The 19,743-nt window shown below is 37.5% G+C and overlaps 1 protein-coding gene across 6 annotated transcripts in view; it reads right to left on the bottom strand.

Annotated features, from left to right (window-relative positions):
• Positions 1-19,743, bottom strand: part of pak5 (p21 protein (Cdc42/Rac)-activated kinase 5) — a 242,660-nt gene that overhangs the window by 32,982 nt on the left and 189,935 nt on the right. For all 6 annotated transcript variants that reach the window (XM_059986226.1, XM_059986224.1, XM_059986227.1 and 3 more), the window contains one exon: positions 10,891-11,700. In XM_059986226.1, coding sequence (XP_059842209.1) covers positions 10,891-11,700 — 810 coding nt within the window. The remainder of the gene's footprint in view (positions 1-10,890; positions 11,701-19,743) is intronic.

The raw sequence follows: 19,743 nt of genomic DNA, 5'->3' as shown, positions 1-19,743 counted from the left end.
AATCTTATTAAGATCTTTCCTGTAAATAGGTGACCAAAACTGTACACAATGCTCCAGATTATGCCTCACCAACGTCTTATACAATTTCAGCATAACATCCCAACTCCTGTAATCAATACATTGATTTATGAAGGCCAACATGCCAAAAGCTTTCTTTACAACCTTATCTACCTGTGATGACACCTTCAAAGAATTATGGATCTGTATTCCTAGACCCCTTTGGTTTACCGCACTCCTTGCCCAACTACTTACTGTGTAAGGCCTACCCTGGTTGGTCCTCCCAAAATGCAACACCTCACACTTGCCTGCATTAAATTCCATCTGCCATTTTCAGTCCATTTTTCTAGCTATTCCAGATACCGCTGCAAGCTTTGATAGTCTCCCTCATTTCTTTCAGCTCAAGGCACAGGTTACACAGTTATTTGCCAGATGACTAATTTTGTCCCTTGCTCTCCTTTTAGCCCTCATAATTTCCTTCTTAAGTGTTCTCTTACATGTCTTATACCTCTCAAGTCCCTCATTTGTTCCTACCTGCCTCTACCTATGTACCTCCTTCATTATCTCTTGAAAACCAAGGTTCCCTAAACCTGTTATCCTGGCCATTAATTCTGAGAGGAATATATAAACACTACTCTAAAAATTTCACATTTGGAGGCCTCCTTATGGATCTTTTCTGATACCATTAAAATTAGCCTTTCTCCAATTTAGTATCTCAACCTGAGGACCAGCAGACCTATCCATTTCCACAATACTTTGAAACTAATGGTATTATGATCACTAGATGTAGTGTTCCCTTCTATAAACTTCTGTCACCTGCCCTGTCTCATTCCCTGATAGGAGATCTAGTATTGCACTCTCTCCAGTTGGGACTTCTATGTACTGATTAAGGAAACTTCCCTGAATGCATTTGACAAACTCCTTCCTATCCAACCCTCTTACACTATGAGAGTTCCAGTCACTACGTGGAAAGTTAAAATCACCTATTGCAACCTTATTTTTCTTTCAACGCTCTGAGTTCTCTCCACAAATTTGCGCTTCTGCATCCCATGGACTGTTGGGTGGTCTATAACATAACCCCACTAACATGATCATGTCTGTGCTATTTCTCAGTTCTACCCACAAATCCTCACTAGATGAGCTCTCCAGTCTGAGCACTGCCTGACTAGTAATGTCATGTCATGTCTCCCGCTTTATCATGTCTAAAACAATGGAACCCTGGAACATCGAGCTGCCCCTCCTGCAACCAAGTTACATTAATGGCTACAATATCACAATTATATATGCTGATCCATGCCCTTAGCTCATTCACGTTTCCCACAATACTCCTGGCAGCTCACAGTATTACTCCCACTATGCTCGACTTTTTGATTCCTCCATATCCATATAAGTATGGATTGTTATGAATGTACCACAGCCCTGAGGAGCCGAAGGGGCGGGAGCAGCCCCCTCCTTCCGGAGAATCGCAAAATCACTATTAATTCGGGTCTCGGACCCAGGAAATGAGAGACAATGCAACGGTTTTGACCATTGTTCTTAGAGACAACTGTGTGAATTGCAACTCCCTGCTACCTGCCAGCTACCAGGGACATGGACACCCTCGGGCAATGTGGGGGTGGGGATTGCATCACCCTACTTTGATGGACATCTACAACTCTGCAAGTCAAGATAAAAGGGGACTGCAGGAGGCGGTACCCCAGCGACGCACCAGAAGGACACACCATCGCTCAGCGCTCCCTAGTACCATCAGACTTCAATGGACCTCTCTATCTTTGCTGGTAAGTGATCCAGTTACGGGATACGTAACAGGATCTATACTTTGCATACACCTAATCTCTTATTTCACATACACATTCTGACTTAATGTTTGTGAATGTGAATAATAGACAAGGTTAAAGGCAGAAAATGTGTTGATAATTTGTTTGATGTTAACTGACCACATGGGCTAGGTTAAAGGACTCTATTCCTAAATTTTTAGACTAAAATGTAACTGTTGAACTGGAACAAATATTAATTTTTTTCTACATCTTAGCTCAAGAAAATGACACATGTAAATCAACAGTGTGTTTGCCATTGATTGCATGTGAATGATAATGCATCTATGAATTACTTACGACTGTACAAACACTGCAGTACAGTTGGCCTCAGTTTTGCATTTCCTGGTTTTAAAAAAGTGTTGTGAACCAATATAAAAATCAGCAGTCTCAACATTATTTTAATTTAGTCACCTAAAAGGCATAATTTTACAGTGAACAATCTGATGAATAAAAGAGAGTCACTTATGGTCTCCATTGTCCACAAGTCATCCATGCTTTTCAGAAATAGGACAGCTACAATATATTCATCTTGCATATGATTTCTCTTGGAGATATTTCATTCCAAATATTTTTAAATTTGTATTTACCATCCTGGTAATGCAAGGAAATAAACAAATACTTGCTACATATATACAGGAAAATGAGGAAAAGTGTTAGATATTTCTAATTTCGTAGGTTGAAGAATGGGAAATGTAATCCCACTATTTAATAAAAAAAGAATTACAGACCAATGAGCCAAATTTAGTATTGAATACTAGAATACACTATAAAAGATGTAATAAAAGAACACATAGAATACATTAACAGGACTGGAAAAGTCAGCAAGGGTTTATGAAAAAGAATGTTTGAAGATACAAATAGCAGTATGCAAAGTTAATGCACATGGGATTGGAGGTGATAACCTGGTATAGATCAATAATTTGTTGACAAACAAAAATAAGGAGTAAGTGTGCCCTTTTTCTATTGTCAGGAAGTGGCCATTAAGATGCTTGCAGAAAGTATCCATTCTTGGGCCATAGCTACTTACAATGTATATCAATGATTTGGTTAAAGTGGCAAATTAAGTTGATAAATGGTTTAATATTGTCACATGCACTGAGGTACAGTGTAAAACTGGTCTTGCATACAGTCCATACAGAACATTACCACAATGCTTTGAGGTAGTACAAGGTTAAACCCTAACAGAGGGCAGAATAAAGTGGTACAGTATAGAGAGAGTCCAGTGCGGATAGACAGTTAAGTGAAAAGAGGCAGATTGTAAGTTCAAGAGTTGATTTCATCATATTAGCGATCTGAAAGCAACATCTCTAAGTTTGCAAGTTATATAAGGTGGGTAGGGTGGGTAGAAGAATAGTATCAGCTGTGAATAGGCTACAAAGAGGACCTATTGTGATTTCGGTCAGTTGGATGAATGGGAAAATGCATGGCTGATGCAGTTTGAACATGGCTAACTGTGAGGTTATCCGCATCGATTCTACAAACACAAAGATAGATAATCTGAATAGAGCTAAATTGCAAAAAGGGAAGATGCAACAGGACCTGGGTGTCCTTGTATATCAATCACAGAAAGCAAACATTTAGGTGCAGCAAGCAATTAGGAAGATAAATGGATGCCCTAAAAGGATTTGACTACAGAAGTAAGATGTCTTGCTACAGTTGTATAGGACCACTAGAGTTCTGGTCTAGAGAAGGGATATTTAATGTCTTGGACCAATACCATTAAACGAGCAGTATATGTACCCCAGGTTGGGAACCCCTGGTCTAGAATTTTGATCTCCTTTTCTGAGAAAGGGTGTTCCTGCCATAGAGAAAGTGGAGCAAAGGTTTACTAGAATGATTCATGGCTTGGTAAATTTGGAGTATATAAGAATGAGAGGGAGTTTCACAGAAACTTGCACAATTCTAACAGGACTAGACCGACTAGATACAAGGAAGAGATACAGGGAATATGTTCCTGTGGCTGCTGTTTTGTTAGGCTCTACACCAGACAACAATCTATACCAAAAAGTTCTACGTTCGAAGTAAGTTTCATTATCAAAGTACATATATGTCACCATATACAACCTGGAGATTCATTTTTCTGCAGGCATGCTCAGCTAATCTATGGAATAGTAACTATAAAATGATCAGTGAAAGATCAACTGGAGTGCAGAAGACAACAAACTGTGCAAATGCAGCTATAAATAAATAACAACAAATACCGAGAACATGAAATAACAAGATAAAGAGTCCTTCAAATGAGATCATTGGCTGTGGGAACATCTCAATGGATGGGCAAGTGAATGTTCAACAGCCTGATGGTTGTGGGGTAATCAACGCAGTATTCTGTGGATGTAAAATATTTGTTATAAATGCAAACTGCTTTTAAAAATAAAAACAAACTGCTGATTGTGTTTCTAAGGCTGTATAATAAGTATGATTAGTTTATAAAAAATCTGGAACTTGTTGAAAAGCTGTCTTTCTTCCTGTTTGATGAAAACCTATTGAAACTTCTCCTTTAATATACTATCTTTTCATATCTCAGCGGTTTCTTCAGTTGCTAGATTATACAGATGCAACTATCACCAGAACTAAAAGTAAATGAAAATGTGTGCTTAGGGCAATAAATGCCAACATGGAGGTGGGGTGGAACTTAACTGCTCATAAGTACACTTCTAGCTGCACATAACTTCCTTTCAAGGTAATATTGGTATCAGTACCCCTCAGATACTGGTACCTGTATCATCTAATCTATCAAGTGAAGAAGCATCTGAGATAGGAAGAGATAGTAGGGGATAAGTTTCAAAAGGTATTCATCAAACCAGAGGATTCCCACTGCTGCCTGTAAGGAGTTTGTATGTTCTTCCTGTGACTGTACGGGTTTCCTCCAGGTGCTCTGATTTCTTCCCACAGTCCAAAGACATACCAGTTGGTACTTTAATTGGTCATTGTAAACTGTCCTGTGACTAGTCTAGATGGTGTGGCTCGGAGGACCAGAAGGGCCTACTCCATGCCTTATCTCAATACATAAATATTCATTTACAAAATGTAAGGTACTTCAGCTATGGAACAGATGCATGATTCCAAACCTTGTTATCCAAGACTGTTAACTCACTGTGAGCTCCACAGAAGCATCGTAACACCACTGCAAGATCTACCAGTTACTGTACCTGCTCAGCATTTACCAGCTAGACTTGCCAGATGAAGTACTGCCTTTTGAAATTTAAATCTTTTGCTAAAGATGTAACAACCATTAATTAAGGGACAAAAACCCATTTACTAATTGAAAATTAATGGCTAGAAATGCTATTCCTGTTTTACAATTTTTGTTACTTTTACATTATAAAATGTAAACTATTTTCCCCCTTTTTGTACCTAATCTGACACCACTGTACATGCATATGACAGGTAACAGAAAAAAAAGTTTAAAAGCCAGGGAAAGCCCATCTGCAAACAATGTCAGATGCCCTATGACAGCAAAATAAAAGCCCAACACTACATTCAAAGTTTATTATTAATTCAGAGACACTAATCTAAATTTTCTCTCCTCCTCCTAACAGTATCTTGTATCAGCATTTTTTTAAAGAAGCTTGTGCTACTGATTACTTGTTTGAAGTTATGTGACTTTCTTTTGCACTACTATTGTGGCAGAAGATTCAGAAATTTACTATTTTAATTTTGTATACAGAGACCAAGTGTAACTATACTTACCATTTTTATGCTCCCCTTGTTGCTACCTAGAAACTAAGACAACAGTCTCCTAAACCGGATGAAGCAGTAGATGTCTGTGTTGAAAAGGAGTGGGAGGTTGACATGGCTGGAGATATATAAGAAATCAGTCTGTACTGGTGTGAAAGGAGTTTCTGCCAGCTGACTAGAACTGCAAAACAAGTTAAAAGAAGCACAGCCCACCTAAAATAGCAAATAAATAAAGTCCATGGAAATAGGAGAAAAAAAAATCAAACTCCTTGAGGTTGCTAATGATGAACAAGCACTGGTCACCTGCTGCCCTCCATTCTGAATATTTATGTGACTTAAATGAAAACAAATAATTACGCTGATGTGTTAGGAGCCAGAGTTTCTGCAGTACTTTATGAGCTGTGTATCAGTTATTATGTACTGTGCATGCACTTTGACCTGGAGGAACGTTGTTTTATTTGGTGGTGTTCCTGTATACAGTTAAATGACAATAAACTTGAACTTGAGCAATGACAACCTAAAATCTGTTCCTGTCTCTATATGTTCTCTTGGTGTCTGCCACTAAATTAAAAACACTGTGACTGAAAACTAACGTGTTAAATGGCTAAATAATTTTCATTCATTTACCTCTGAAAATTAATGAAAAATATCAGTCATATACTGATATTTACATTTAAGAATGTAAAAACAAATGAGTATTGACCACACTTTGCTTCTAATCACACAATCCATATATACTTGCACCATTATCTCTGAATTACTTAATAAGCTAAAACAAATTTTCTACTTTTTTGACATGCTTTAACTACTTTCCCCAGTGTCCAATTACAAAGCAATAAATTTTAGTCACTTAAGTAAACCATATTTCAATGGTGACATAATTTCTCCACATTAACTACTGAAATTGTTGCAATCATAATCAAATATTAAATAAAATATTGGTTTTAAGTCACAGGAGCAGAATTAGGCCATTTGGTACAATGAGTCTGTTCTGCCTTTCAATCATATCTGATTTATTTTCTCTCAATCCCATCACACACTCCTTATATGTTAATGCTGTCATTCTTGGGTTCATTCTCATAACCTCCTCGTCCTCTCTAATGCCAGCACATTTTTATTTTGATATGGGCCCAAAGCTGCTCACAATACTCAAATGTGGTCTGATAAATGCCTTATGAAACCTCAGCATTACATCCTTGCTTTTATATTCTAAGTCCTCTCAAATGAATGCTAATATTGCATTTACCTTCTTTACTACTGACTCAATCTGCAAGTTAACTTTTAGGGAATCCTGCACGAGGACTCCCAAGTCCCTTTGCACCTTCAAATTCTGAATTCACTCCCCATAGAAAAAGTCTACACTTTTATCAAAATGCATGACCATATACTTCCCTACACTGAATGCCACCTGCTACTTCTTTGCTCATTCTCCAGGTCTGTCTAAGTCATTTTGCAGACTCCCTGCTTCCTCAACACTACCTGCCCCTTTACCCATCTTTGTATCATCTGCCACAAAGCTAGCTATTTCATCATCCAAATCATTTATAATGTGAAAAGTAGTAGTACAAACACCCACCCCAGCAGAACACCATTAGTCACTGGCAGCAGAGCCGAAAAGTCCCCCTTATTCCTACTCTTTGCCTTCTGTCAGTCAGCTGTGTTAGAATCTTTCCAGTAATACCATGGGTATTTTTGAGCAGCTTCATGTGCAGCACCTTATCAAAGTTTGCTTCCAGGTGCAAGACCTGCCATCGATACTCAAATTGATGGTACAGGCATTAATATTTGGTTTACAGAGTCCAATTTTGAAAATTATGTATGGCATAGAAATTTGGCTATACAGTACATGCTTTCCTTATATGCTACGCAATTTAAATACAGTACAAAATTAACTAAATTCAGTTGGTACTTTAAAATATGCAGAGTGCAATGAAGTCTCGGTTTATTTTTGCAATGCTAGATCATGTATATGAGGATAAAACTGCAGCGGCCGTTACTAGCAAAAGGAAGCAAGCTGCCTTGTACACAATTTCAAGGAATGAACCTCAGAATATGGAACATAAAACAGTACAGCACTGGAGCAAGCCCTTTGGCTCATGATTTATGTGTCAAGCACAATACTAAACTAAACTACTTCTTCCTCTACATGATTCACATGCCTCCACACCTACATATTCATGTACCTATTTTAAAGCAGCTTAAACCCCAGTATTGCATCTGATTCCACCATTAATCCTGGCAGTCCACTCTAGGCACTTACTACTTTCTGTAAAAAAAAACTTGTTCCACTAAATTTCTTCTCAACTTTCTCTCTCTCACCTTGAATGCATATTTTCTGGTATATGACATTTCTACCCAAGGATAAAGTTCAAATAAGATTTCTCTGGCTCTTTACTAAACTCTGAATTATCTGGACAAAAGGAACTCATGCCTAAGCTACTGCTCAACAACTTTCATTCGGTATTTAAGACAACCATCCCATCCAATGTCATCATTAAGCTTCAAGACCTAGGCTTCCACACCTCCCTCTGCAACTGGATACTCGACTTCCTCAATGGCAGATTTCAGTGAGGATTGAGAACAAGATGTCCTCCTTACTGATCATCAATATAGGTGCAACCAAGGGTGCATGCTCTTGCTCTGCACTCTATATGTATATGACTGTGTCCCTAAGCACGATTTCAACTTCAATTCCATCTTCAAATGACAGTACTGTCATGTATACACGCACATATGTGTATCCAGACTCGTTGCATCATGTTCTGGTACGGCAAGCCAGGTGCTCCTGTAATAGATGCAGTCTAATCTTTACATAATTTTCATTTAAATGTCAATGGGGTTAAAAGTCCAGTGATGAATATGTTTTGATAGGTACAAGAAAGAAAAGAACATCTACTTTTATTCCCCCCCCCCAAGGCAAATTCATGTGTTCTTGCCCAATTTCCAAAATGCATTCTTGGATTTACAGCATCTGAATCCATGCCATGTCCAGAATTAAATTCAATTTCAGTATAAGATTTTTCAGGGAACGTTAGAGATAATGGGTTGAAATATCACCTTCACTTTCTTGTATTATATTGCAGTGACTTTACAACATACTCATTTCTGAAATTCTGTTCCACTGCAGTCAATTGAAATGTTCAGAAGCAACTACAATACAGAATCACCACTGCAAATATAAGGTCAATACAACGTAGGCTAATGTTTAATCCAACAATGTCTAGCTAAAATATAAATTTGCCAGGAAGGCCTCAAATTGGATGTCTAGTCTAATGAATGGAGAAATGTCAGATGTGGTAATGGCAGGTGACAAAACAGGCTCATCCCCTACATTGCTGAGGTGGCAGTAATGGATGAGGTTCCCTAACTGTCTGAAAGTGAGTACACACACATCAGATACAGAGTGAGCGGAGCTCACCTATAACACATATCATCATCATTTCTACCCTACTTCAGATCACACATGATGGATTCTCCTTTACATACAATGGTGAATAATGTAAGAGAATCACAGTCGCCTCAAAGCTACCTCTTCGGTAGATTCAGTGGAGGAGAATAAAGAATGGAAGTGGCATTAGTTATATAGAATAAGCAAAATTTTACATAGAAAAGCTGCAATAAATGTGGAAGAAAAATGCTCAGAACTGGTGGTCTATTGTAAACTGTAGATTGTTCAAAGATTTGCTAGATACAATTTCTGTTTTAGTTTACTGAGTAGCACTATCATTTTTAGAACAAAATAAGAACAAAGTTTTCAAATCCCTTGAAGGCCTTACCGTCCAAAACTCTGCTGTCTTCTCTTGCTACATAATCATCCAAAATATTTGTACTCCTCCAGTTTTGACCTCATATGCATCCCAAAATTATATATTATTTCAGTGTTGGCAGCTGTGCCTTCAGCTTTCTATGCACTGTGCTATGAAGCTCACCTTTTACTATCCCACTTTTCACTTTCAAAAAGTCTTCCACTTATCTCTTTACCCTGCCATAATATCCCTTTACAATACTCAATCTGCTCTTTCAAACATCTGTTTAGTTTAAGTTTAAACTACAACAGATGTGTACAAGGTACAACAGTACAAGTAATGTGCTGTACTATTCTAACAGAAATATCAGTGGACCTGCCCACCAAAGAGTGTTTTTGTCACTCATTGCAAATGAGCTCTGCATATCAGAGCAGGATTGCTAGAAGCTCAGGAACAGACTTCTTAATCTGGCTTCCCAGCTGTTGTACAGAATCATCTATAGTGACCAAAAGACGGCAGGGAAGAATTGCATGATCTTTATTCTCGACAAAAAATCTTGTGGTAACGGCATTCAAGACAATCTGTTAAACATAGACTGAACATGACATACTGGAGGAGCAAAATTGGCTTTTGTCTGTTAATTACAGCACAATTAGCTCACAATTGCATCCAGTGTTATTTAGGAATACAATTTTCAAGGAAGCAGGAAAAATTGGTTGCTGTGAGGGCATGAACCAGATGCATTACCTGGTGAATGTGCAAAAAATAAAAGCAGTATGTAAAATGTCTTTGACTTGCAAAATATTAATGTGATGCACAGCACAATATCTAAATTTTACTAACTCATTAATGCCAATGCCTATGAATGGAAAATTCTCCAAATGGCAGTGGATTTGGCTTAGTACATCATGGGAAAAGCCCTCCCAATCACTGAGCACATCAACACCAAATGCTGTCGTAGAAAAGCAGCATCCATCATCAGAGATCCCCACCACCCAGGTCATGCTCTCTTTTCGCTGCTGCAAGGACTCGCATCACCAGGTTCAAGAACAATTACTGCCCCGCATTCATCAGGCTCTTGAATAAAAGGAATAATACACTCACTTGTCCCAATATTCAGATGTTCCCACAACTAATGATCTCACTTTAAGGACTCTTTTATCTCATTATTTATTGCTAATTATTTATATTTGCACAATTTGTTGTCTTCTGCACTCTGGTTGATCTTCCATTGATCCTGTTATAGTTACTATTCTATTGATTTGCTGAGTATGTCCACAATAAATCAATTTCAGGGTTGTAAATGGTGACCTGTATGTATTTCGATAATAAAATTTCCTTTGAACTTTGAAAACACCCTACAGAGGGACATCTTTTTAGATTCATTAGAATACTAATAATCTCTTTCATGTAACTACATATGAATAAAAAGACTAACTTATCGAACTTACCTTTTTGTGTGCTTTTTAAACCAATTATGACTAAATTATTGAATCTTTAAAATAAAGCATCTGTTTCAAAATGAAAGCAGCACAATCACCAATAAATCAGTCAAAAGAGGGTGCAAAACTGCAGCTAAGGAGATAAGAAATCTAGAGAAATCACGCCTACAGTGACACACAGAGGTGTCTGCATATGTATTTGGCATTTACCTTAGGAATGAATGCTACAGCCGTCGTCTCAGACAGCCTGGGATAAGTGTATGAATTATATGAATGCCCAGTGGGTCGAGGTGACTTAAATGCACTGGCTGTGTTTAGCATACTTGGTTCTTGCAGTCCAGATCCTGATTTTGATCTTTGTCTCATTGTAGGTTGAGGACTTGTTGGTGTGACATAAGATGACTTTGGTCGTTTATCTAAGTCTTCCCTTTGTGGTTCTGGACCCAAGTCTTTTTCTTGATATTCCAATTTTTCTGTAGGAGCTTCTCGTTGAGAAACAGTTCTAGAAGGTGTAGCTTGTAGGTGTCTCCTGTGACTTAGTGGTGACCTTTGAGCTCCTGAGGAATCCCTGCTTGTCATAATGTGATCTGTTGGCCTAATCTTTGACACCATAAATGCATGGTAGTCTGGTGGCAACCTACCAAAATCTGCCTTTTGTACACTATCTTCTAAGTAATATGTTTCCACAGATCGAGCTCTGTTCAAATCCTGGCCATTTTGTTGAGCTGCTTTATTATATGTGTAGTATCTATCCCAGTCTTCTGCATGATTTCTCTGTTCTTTGAACTTCCCTGCTGTAAAATCTTTTGAAGATTCAATATCATATGTATGTTTAAGATAATAATGGGTGAAGCCATTTTCTTCAGGACTGCAAGGGCTATGGTTTGAATTTATCTGTGGTGCAGCTGGAGGACTCTCCCTACGTAGAGAGTTTGAGCGAGTTACGGAAATATCATTGAACTCTTCCAACAGGCCATTTAAAGAAGTGTCTTTCCATGCTCTGTTTCCTCTGACTATAGTCTGTAACAAAAAGTAAATCAGTTAATACAGACAGATGCCACAATTTAAAAGGTATTTAGCATTAGAACACAACAGATAATGCATTAAAGTTAAAATGCATTCCTTTACCAAGAATACAGTTTCTCTGATAAACTATTACAAATGTTCATGCATATTAATAATTTTGAAATAACAAGCTGTTGAAGTTCTCTTTGTCTATATTGTTTTTAATGATCTACTCGATCTTTCCTGCTTAATCTATCCTTTTGGTCTGAATTAATTGAGATAACTGGCAATCAGGGAAGTACGAATCTATTCTCACTCCCCGAGATATAGGTTGTGTCAGTGGTGACGTTCTTCTTCCACAAAAAAATTATTTTCTCTGTCCCAAATCTTCAAGCCCTTCTTGAAATGGAAAAAAAAACCCCACAAATGCTGGAAGAACACATCATTCACTGAAGAACAAAATGATAAACTAAGGATTTTAGCAGATAACCTTCATCAGAGCTTTTTGTGTTTCCAGTATTTTCTGTTTTTATATTGTATGCTATCAAATATTAGTCCATTCCACAGTAACTGATCACATTAAAGAATAATTTAAAAGTTTTTCTAAGCATAAAATCACCATCTCATTCATATTGTCTGATTTTAAATAGAGAACATTGCCTAAGTTAACAAAAGTTGCATCCAAGGAATAAATTGCAATGCAAATTAAGTAGGAGAGGTCCATGAGATTAATGTACCAAGTTTTAACACAATCACAAAATTAAATATATTTATCAACAATATAAAGCAAAAATATTATTCACTTTTACTTTAAAGGATATTAAAAAGTATTATTCTGTATGCAGTTTTTGGTTGTGCCTTTATTAGAAATTGTTTGATTTTTAATATTGCTTATTGCTCATTACCATCCTGTAATTTAAGAATTTAAGATACGGTGCAGCTAAGAAAGATGCTGCATCACAGTTCTAGTTACATGAGCTATATATTGATCTCCGGTGTTGTCTGTGTGGAGTTTGCAAATTCTCCTTCTGACAGCAAGGAGAACATGGCTCCACATGGTTCACCTTTCCCTCCCCACTCCAAATCAATGCAGGTTGGTTGGTTGATTGGCTACTGTGAATTACTATGAGTGTGTAGATGAGAGTGACAGAATTGGTGGAGTGGGTGGAGGTTGAGTTGATGGAAAAGTAACAAAAAGAGTATTGTAGGTACTTCATGCATGGCATAGACTCAGTTGAAGGGTTGCTTGACTTTATATGAATTGGTATTTTAATCCAATTTTAAAAATCTGGTCTTTAGTTCAATTTTCAGGTCTTTTCTGGGGACATAAGAAAGAAAAATAACTTGCATTTATAGAATGCCTTACATAACGTTAGAATTTCCTAATTTGCATTATAGTCCATGAAATAATTATCAGGCATAATCATTTATTATAATGTAGTAAATGGCTATCAAGTATTCAGTGGAAGTTACCACAAATATTGGATCATGGCTCAAAAATCAGTTTGAATAAAAAGCTGGATAAAGAATTATTTTGGACATTTAAAAAAAAACTTCACCGGTCTTTGCAAGTAGTGCTTTTGTACACTAACCACCACAAAAATTGTGGAGACTTTGGTTAAACAAAATCTTGCCTCAAATGGATCACTTTCACCTGTCCAAATCTCTCACTATGTGCTGGATAGGTTAAGAATGCCGCCAGAAACAGTGACAATGATTAGAGAATGATAAATCATAAGAAACATAGAAAACCTACAGCATAATACAGGCTGAACATGTCCTTACCTTGGAACTACCTAGGCTTACCTACAGCCCTCTATTTTTCTAAGCTCCATGTACCTATCTAGGAGTCTCTTAAATGACACTATCGTTTCCGCCTCCATCACAGCCGCCGGCAGCCCATTCCACACACTCGCCACTCTCTAAAAAAATTACCCCTGACATCTCCTCTGTACTTACCTCCAAGCACCTTAAAACTATGCCCTTTCATGCTAGCCATTTCAGCCCTGGGAAAAAGCCACTGATTATCCACATGGTCAATGCCTCTCATTCAGAATCGTAGCAAAAATATGTGAGGCAGTTGGCAAGTTAGTAAATACTTGGCTGTCAGAAAACAAAGCTTTTGGCCATGGTGTTTAAAATAAGGATTTCCAAAACTGGTAATGTGTCCCCATACATTATTTTCTACACTTGCTAAGTCTGATAATAATTAAATGCAAAAAGACTACAAAGTATAACTTTACCTAACTTAATAAGTCATGGCTTTGAATCAGTTGTATTTTAATTAATTTTGTAGGCTTGTATTGTTCTCTTAATGTACTGTGCAGGATTTAATTGAAACATTCAATATTACCTGACAAAGCAGTCACAGCCTCATCTGGTCTCTAATCTTAATTTACAGACTGAATATAAAGTTAAGTTAAAATGTAAATTATGAGTTTGTCTAGTTTAATGTATAGAAAATATTCATTCTGAAGCCTGTTAAGTACTGTATATAGCTGAGCTTAGTCAGTGTGTTAAATTGCTGCAAAAACAATTTGTTATTAAGTTTTTGAGATATTTATACTACTCATCTAACTCATGTAATTGCTGAGGTATGGGCATTTTATTGTCACATGTACTGAGATACAGTGAAAAGCTTTTACTTTGCCCTCCAGACAGATCATACCATACACTGTTTAATTGCATTGAGGTAGTAAAGGAAAACAGAAAGCAGAATATATTGTTGCAGTTATAGGGAATATGCAGTGCAGCTAAACAAATAAAGTGCAAGGACCATAACAAGGTAGTAGACTGGGAGATCAAGGCTACATCCACACTAGACCGGATAATTTTGAAAACGCCGGTTTCACGTAAAAACGATAGGCATCCACACTATGCGTTTTTGACAATATCTCTATCCACATTGAAACAGAGATTTCGGCGAATCTCCTCCTGCTGTGCATGTGCAGGACACATCTACCGAAAACAAGCGACATGTTTGGTGTCGAATCTCGCCATAAAAGTGCGCGTTTGTGTAGTTACAGACTAGAAAAACTTAAAACAACAGACAGCTGTTGGCTCTCACACAGGAGAACTTAAAACTAAAAAAAAATCAAATACTGGAGCGTACGGTGGCAACCGACAGGGAGTTCACGGACAGATTGACCCGGCTGACGATGAACATTGAAAAACTGACTAACTCTGTTGCATTAATAAAGCACCTTGTTAAATGAATAAAACATGTCTGAATCAGTGTTATCTTGTATTTCCATACAATATTACATTAGGCTGTTACACATCCATTGTCAGTACTTGCATAAATAGGGAAAACCACCTTCATACAAGCAAGGACAGAAAGCAGGGCAAAGTGAGTATACTTATTTATTCAGTAAGTTATGGGTCAAAGTATTTGGTGAGTACATTTCTAACTCTCTGGCTTCAGTCTCATTGCCGTCTGTTCTGAAATTGTTAGGTTGCATTCAAGAAAACAATGAAATAGTGCACCGCTGTCTGACAGTGTTTTCAAAAGTCTCCAGTCACCCCATCCACACTGATCTGCCCGAGCAGCGTTTTCAAAAATACCCACCCTGTAAAGTGTTTCTGAAAAGTTCCGGTTTCGGTGGATGAAAATGCCGTTTTAGTATAGACAGAGGGTAAAAACGAAGAGAAAAAGCTTCGGTTACGGATTTCTCCAGCGTAGTGTGGATGTATCCCAAGAGTTCATCTTTTTTGACATGAGAGGTCCATTCAAGTATCTGATAAAAAGCTGTCAATGAGTCTGACTGCATGTGCTTTCAGGCTTTCGAATATTCTGCTGACAGGGTGGAAAGACTTCTTGATTACCTTAGCAGCTTCCTGAGGCACCAGGAAGTGTAGACAGAGGAAATAATTTAATTTCTATTTACAGCATGTTTGCAAAAGAATAAAATAATCTATCTGAAAAACGATAACAAGTTCTTACTGACAGTGGGGCATTCTAGAACAAGAAAGGGTAAATAGTCTGGCTTTGACTGTAAGATTGAGAGAGAAAACTGGAATTTTTTTTTGTCCCATATAAAGTAAAAGCATGATTTTTTCCCTCATAAAAAGCAATAGATATGAATTTATTAAAATTATTTAAAATCTGGGGTCACTAGATTTTTGAGAGGCAATTGATGAAGAGAAATTAAGAAGCATATTCAGCCATGCTCTCACTTTGCGGCAGAACAGGATTGAGAAACTGAATTGTCTACTCTTCTTCCTGTTAATGATTCCATGAATTTCTCAGAGCAACTTATCTGTCTGGCAAAATTCTCTCCCTTATTTCCAGCTAGCTTGCACTTTACTTATCTGATTTTAAAGAAATGCTGAATTGCTTGCAAGTTAATTTGATTCATGATTCTGGGATGCAAATTTAGAACCTGATACTAGCATGAAAAATATAGCTATGCCTCATGGGTCATTTAGTAGAACAAACTTTAATGAGCAGCTTCTTAATTGGATAAATTAGAAGTAAATACATATATCAGGGCAATTATTGGAAATAAGATTAATTTTTTTTCTGAAAGTAATGTCCAAATACACAAAAATGGTAAATACAGAAGGAACAGTATAGGAAAGAGATTAAAATTATTTTAATTGTAAAATTTTAAATATCTTAAAATACTTTTAACAAAATTATATTTTATTTATTTCACAATGGCATTAAAGCCATATAGCTAATGCAAGCCTGATATCTCAATAGTGAATATAACAAATTTCTATCCAGCCTCACTGTGGCTAAAATTAAAAAGTGGCTTCTACAGGACTGTAAATTGCTTTGGCATTGCCTACATGATAACAAGTTAAGGAATCAACGTTAACTTAATGAAAGAAAGTGAACTTGGGTATCTGTTGTGAAATGAACAGCAGAGAATAGATCCACTATGGTCAATGCAATCCAATTCAACTGTTTATTTAAGTACAAAATATTAACTGAATGCTTTGCAAGTTTTTTTTAAAATTAGAATTTTATCGAATCATTTTCACTGTAAACTATATTCTCCAGCAACAAAATCTGCTGGAGAAATTTAGCCAGTTAAGCAGTATCGATTGGGTGGAAAGGAATCATTTCATTTTTTGGACCAAACTCTGTATCGTTTTGTCAGTTTTGTTTACTTTAGCTTTATTCAAGAAATTCAACATCAGTTAGTTTTATCAATATAATGCAACCAACAACCCCCCCCCCCCACCCCCAATCAGGCTTGTACGTAAACTCAGCTCGTTAGCTGGCCCTGCTAACAGCCACAGGACAACGGTGAGAAGGCCACCTTTCATAAACAATATATGTCTATGGTCAGCATGATTTGGGGTTCAGTCATACAGCAACTTCGTGATGTTCTGATTAAAGAAACCTTGATTTGAGCTATTGTTCTGTAAATACTGCCCATACACAAGTGTCAGTCAGCACAAAATAACAGATCACACACCAAGCAAAAATTATAAAGTATAGATACAAATTTCAACATTATGGAAGTTAGTAGGAAGAAGAAGAAAAAAAATAAAAGGGCCCATTTCAGTTAACTCTGTCCAAATGTACACACAAAGTTGGAGCTCATATTGAAGTTGTCCTTTCTTCTCAGGCGCGAGACCCATGGTCTGTGTGAAAGCACACACCACATTCTGATCTTCGCTAGAAATCCAGTTTGAACCAATGGGCTCTCTCTAGGGGGTATTAGCCCTTTTCCCTTGGAGCCATTCATCTCCACAAAGCACTTTGTGCAACAGGAATGCTTATTTCCAAGGCATTCTCAGCGATCTTCTCTCCACAGCTCCCACCAAAAAAGCCACACATCACACTGTCTGTCACAAATCTCATGCTGTCCAGTTCTCTCTGGAACCTTTTCCCAATTCCACCATACTGACTGGCTGACACGACATTCCTCAGTTAAACAATATAGCCCCTTAACTCTTAGCCGAAACCGAATAATCTTCCAGGAGAACACACTGATTTTACAGAACTGCTAAAAATAAATACCTACAGCATAACAGAAGAAACCTTAACCAGGGCCAAGGCCTTGGCCTTGAACAACTGTGGAAATGGCCAAGGCCTTGAACAACTATTTTGTGACAGTCTTCACTATATGGAACACATCTAACATGCCAAAGAGAGATGCTATGGATGTGATGGGAGGTGAGCACCTCGATACAATCGCTTTCACTTAATAAGTTAGTGATGAGCAAACTAGTGGGCCTAAAGATAGACAAGATCCCTGGTCTGAATGGGATGCAAATCCAGGGGGCTGAAAGAAACGATGGAAATTATAGTACATATGCTTGTGATAATTTACCAAAATTCTTTGGGCTCTGGGCAGATCCCAATGGATTGGAAAACAGCAAATGTCACACCACTGTTTAAAAAAGTGTGCCGGTAAAGGCAGGTAACTGCAGACTAATGAGCTTAATGTCTGTAGTCAGGAAAGTGCTTGAAGGAGGAAAAAATAACAAGACATTTAGATAGAAGTGTTTCTGTCAGGCAACACAGCGCAGATTCATGAAGGATAGAGGGGAACAGATGGATGTTATATACTTGGACTTCGAGAGGTGTCGAATAAAATGCTCCATAAAAGACTTACCCATACAATAAGGATGCATGGAGTTATTGTAATGTATTACAACGGATAGAGAATATGGATAACCAATAAAAAGAGTTGTGATAAACGAGCGTTTCTCTGGTTGGTGGTAAATGATGAGTGGAGTGCCGCAGGGTTGATACTCAGCTGCAACCGTTCATGATATATATTAACAATTTGGAAGAGGGAACTGAACGTGTCATCTAAGTTTGCTGAAGACACTAAGCTGAGTGGAAAAGCAAAATGTGTAAACCATGTGGGGAATCTGCTGGGAGATATAGATTGTTTAAGTCAGTAGCAAGGAATGGCAGATGAAGTACCATATTGGTAACTGCAAAGTCATCCACTTTGGAAGAAAAAACATAAAATCAGATTATTACTTAAATGGTGTAGGACTACAACATGCTTTTGCACAGAAAAATTTGTGATAACTTGTACATGAACTGCAAAGGTTGATTTGCAGCAGGTTATCAAGAAGACAAATGGAATGTTGGCCTTCATTGCCAGAGGGATTGTGTATAGAGGAAGATTAACCTGCAATTGTATATGGTTTTGGTCTCCATACTTAAGGAAAGATGTACAGATTTTTGGGGTAGTACACAGAAGGTTCACAAAATTTATTCTGAAGATGTGGATATTAGCCCATGAGGAGAGATCGAGTTGCCTGGGGCTATACTCGCTGGAATTCAGTGGAATGAGAGGGGATTTTATGAAGCATATAAAATTATGAAAAGCATAGATAAAATAGAGGCAGGAAAGCTATTTCAACTCGTAAGTGAAACTGGAACAAAGGGACACACAAAATGCTGGTGGAACATAGCAGGTCAGGCAGCATCTATAGGGAGAAGCGCTGTTGACGTTTCAGGACTGACGAAGGGTCTCGGCCCGAAACGTCGACAGCGCTTCTCCCTATAGATGCTGCCTGGCCTGCTGTGTTCCATCAGCATTTTGTTTTGTGTTGTTTGAATTTCCAGCATCTGCAGATTTCCTCGTGCTAGAACAAAGGGAAATAGCAAGATTTCGAGGATTAGATTAAGCATGGAGAAACTGCTTTTCCTAGAGAGTAGTAAATCTGTAGAATAGTTTGCCTAGAAAAACAGTAGAAGCTACCTTAACATTTAAGACACTATTAGATTGATTTATGCCTAGCAGGGGAATTAAGGGTCTTGGGGAAAAGAGAGGTGAATGGACCTGAGTCCAGGCCTGATCAGCCATGATCTTTTTGAATTGTGGAGCAGGATCAATGGACCTCCCACTCCCCCTCCTACTTTTTATGTTCTTATGTTTGAAAGAAGTGTTCTGAAGTTTTGATTTTTTTTTCATTTTTTTGTATTCTTTTCTAAAATCATTCACACCACAATGGAAACCCTTTTAACCTAATGCTATGCTCCACATTTTAACAATTTTTTTATGTTACTGATTGTCGATGAGTTCTATGAATAAAACTTCTGGCTTCAAGTAAACTATGTTTTATGCACAAATAAAT

The sequence above is a fragment of the Hypanus sabinus genome, chromosome 12 (assembly GCF_030144855.1).
Source record: "Hypanus sabinus isolate sHypSab1 chromosome 12, sHypSab1.hap1, whole genome shotgun sequence".
Lineage (NCBI taxonomy): Eukaryota > Metazoa > Chordata > Chondrichthyes > Myliobatiformes > Dasyatidae > Hypanus > Hypanus sabinus.
The sequence above is the reverse complement of the archived record's forward strand: the minus strand, read 5'-3'. Positions and strand labels throughout refer to the sequence as shown.